This window comes from Olea europaea, chromosome 22, assembly GCF_002742605.1.
Source record: "Olea europaea var. sylvestris chromosome 22, O_europaea_v1, whole genome shotgun sequence".
NCBI classification, from domain to species: domain Eukaryota; kingdom Viridiplantae; phylum Streptophyta; class Magnoliopsida; order Lamiales; family Oleaceae; genus Olea; species Olea europaea.
Window position 1 is genome coordinate 13,339,011 of NC_036258.1, and position 2,262 is coordinate 13,341,272.

General features: G+C 39.8%; 1 protein-coding gene across 1 annotated transcript; it reads left to right on the forward strand.

The window, feature by feature from the left end:
* Positions 1-361: 361 nt before the first annotated feature.
* Positions 362-1,991, forward strand: LOC111371245 (probable receptor-like protein kinase At1g33260). Its single transcript, XM_022993132.1, has 2 exons — positions 362-1,056; positions 1,162-1,991. Exons 1-2 carry the CDS (start codon positions 696-698, stop codon positions 1,878-1,880), a joined length of 1,080 nt encoding a protein of 359 aa, XP_022848900.1. The 5' UTR covers positions 362-695; the 3' UTR covers positions 1,881-1,991.
* The last annotated feature ends 271 nt before the right edge of the window (positions 1,992-2,262 follow it).

A 2,262-nucleotide genomic window follows, 5' to 3' on the forward strand; every position in this document is an offset into this window, starting at 1 on the left:
TAACCACCTGACATTGGAAAAAACACAATAATTACCGATCGCTATAAATCCATATTATATTACCTTTCCTATTGGACGAAGGAGAGGTTGGTTGGTAGTCAACTCTAAAGTCTGTCATCTGGTACCAATATATATTAAAATGAAAAACATGTGTGGTCCATGGAGGCCTCACCTTCCAGCACCTAGTCAAACAACAATATTTCAAAATCACACGAGGACGGAACCAGTCTATTTGTCTGTAGGTTATTGCCCTGTGGCACTCTTCTTATACCTTCCCAAGATTGCCGAGTATCTTAATGTTATTTAATAGATCTGATCTAACAGATTTGATCCCCTGCCTACAGTCGACAGGATAGAAATTTGTCACAACTAACGTAGTAAGAAAACTTTGCTTATGATTATCTGTAACAGTCATACATTCAGACATCAGAATTGAGAAGTTTTATCAATTCTATGTTATTTTATGTATCTTAGGCTTTTTATTCTTCTATATCCACCTTCCACGTTGTTTCAAAGGTAATACCAACCAACAATACATCCTGAACCTACTGATGCCATTCCACCGCCGGCCTCCCTTTTATAATCCATCACTCGTCTTTTGACCTCAAAGTTTCCATTCCAATTGGCATTGTTTTCACTTCAAAGTTTCCATAGCAATTGGTGCATAGACATTGTTTCTTAAAGAACTCTCTGTCATGTGTCTCGCGTCGTTTCTTAAGTTCCTCAAATTCAAATTGAGGCGTAAACGCTTCGTTGATAAAGTTGCATCCATTAAAGATGGCAATCATCTAGAAGGAAATGACAGCATCAAGTCTGGCGCCAGGAGATACACCTGGGACCAGATGCAGAAGTACACAATGAATTTCTCTTCGGTGATCGGGTATGGAGGATTTAGTACTGTCTATCTTGCTCAATATCCCGACTCAACTATGGGGGCCGTGAAGATCCACAGCCAAAGTGACCGTCTCAATCAAGCGTTCAAGCAGGAACTGGAGATCTTGCTCCACCTAGAGCATGATAATATAGTGAAGCTGCTTGGTTATTGTGATGATCAAGGTGCGGTAATTAATTAAAACTTGGACATTTTTTCTTTTTGTAATACTAGTTCTTGGACCTTAGCATATACTAATACTAATGACTTGCTTTTGATTTTGATTCCAGATGAAGGATTTCTGATACTCGAGTACGCACCCAATGGAAATTTGCAGGAGAAACTTCACTGTATAGGCAAATCGACGGGAAGAAAGACGCCAGTGCTTCCTTGGAAGAGACGCATGGCAATAGCATTCCAACTTGCTCTAGCAATCGAATACCTCCATGAAAAATGCGCTTTACAAATCGTCCATGGTGACATAAAATCTTCGAACATATTGCTGGACGAGAAACTGAATTGCAAGCTATGCGATTTTGGGTCGGCAAAGATGGGATTTTCTTCCACAGTGCTTCCACAATCTTCCCATGGAAAAAACAGGATGATGCTTGGTTCTCCGGGCTATACAGATCCTCAATATTTCAGGACAGGGCTTGCCTCCAAGAAAAATGATGTATACAGCTATGGAGTCGTTGTATTGGAACTCATAACGGGAATGGAAGCCTTCAGTGCGCATAGCGGAGAGAGATTGACAAGAAAACTTGACCCAATGCTGCGAGACGCAGAGAAGGTGGTGGAAATTGTGGATCCACATCTCGGTGGGGACTTTGACTTGGAAGAAGCCAAGGTCATGACTTCCCTCTCAGCAATGTGCCTTTGCGATTCTCCCAGCCTCAGGCCTTCTGCATCAGATATCTTAAGAACTATGAGAAATGGAATTCCCTCCTTCTCCTTCTTGCTCAGAGGAAAGGCTTGCGATTATCCTGGGTGTACAAAAAGCTGTGAATAACTTCACAATTTGCTATAGTTTGATTGTAGATGAAATTCTGTAACTGGATATATGTAGCTAGGTTGTTAGGAACGTAATTTTTGATCGGACTGGTCAAGGAGTCTTATGGATTGTTCATTGGATCGTATCGAGAATTAAAAAAGTCTACTAAATGTTAATTATTTAATATGCAGCGAGCCCATTAGAATAATACATACATATAACACCAAATGACTTATCTAGTGTGATAAACATGTGCTCAAATAGAAATAAAGTTTACATGAACTGAAGAAATGAGTCATACAACTAATTCTAACATGTATCTTGAGTCGGTGGATTAATAGTTTCTAAATGTTGCTCAACGTAGCTACTATCTGATACAAAAAGCGTGACAGAATATATG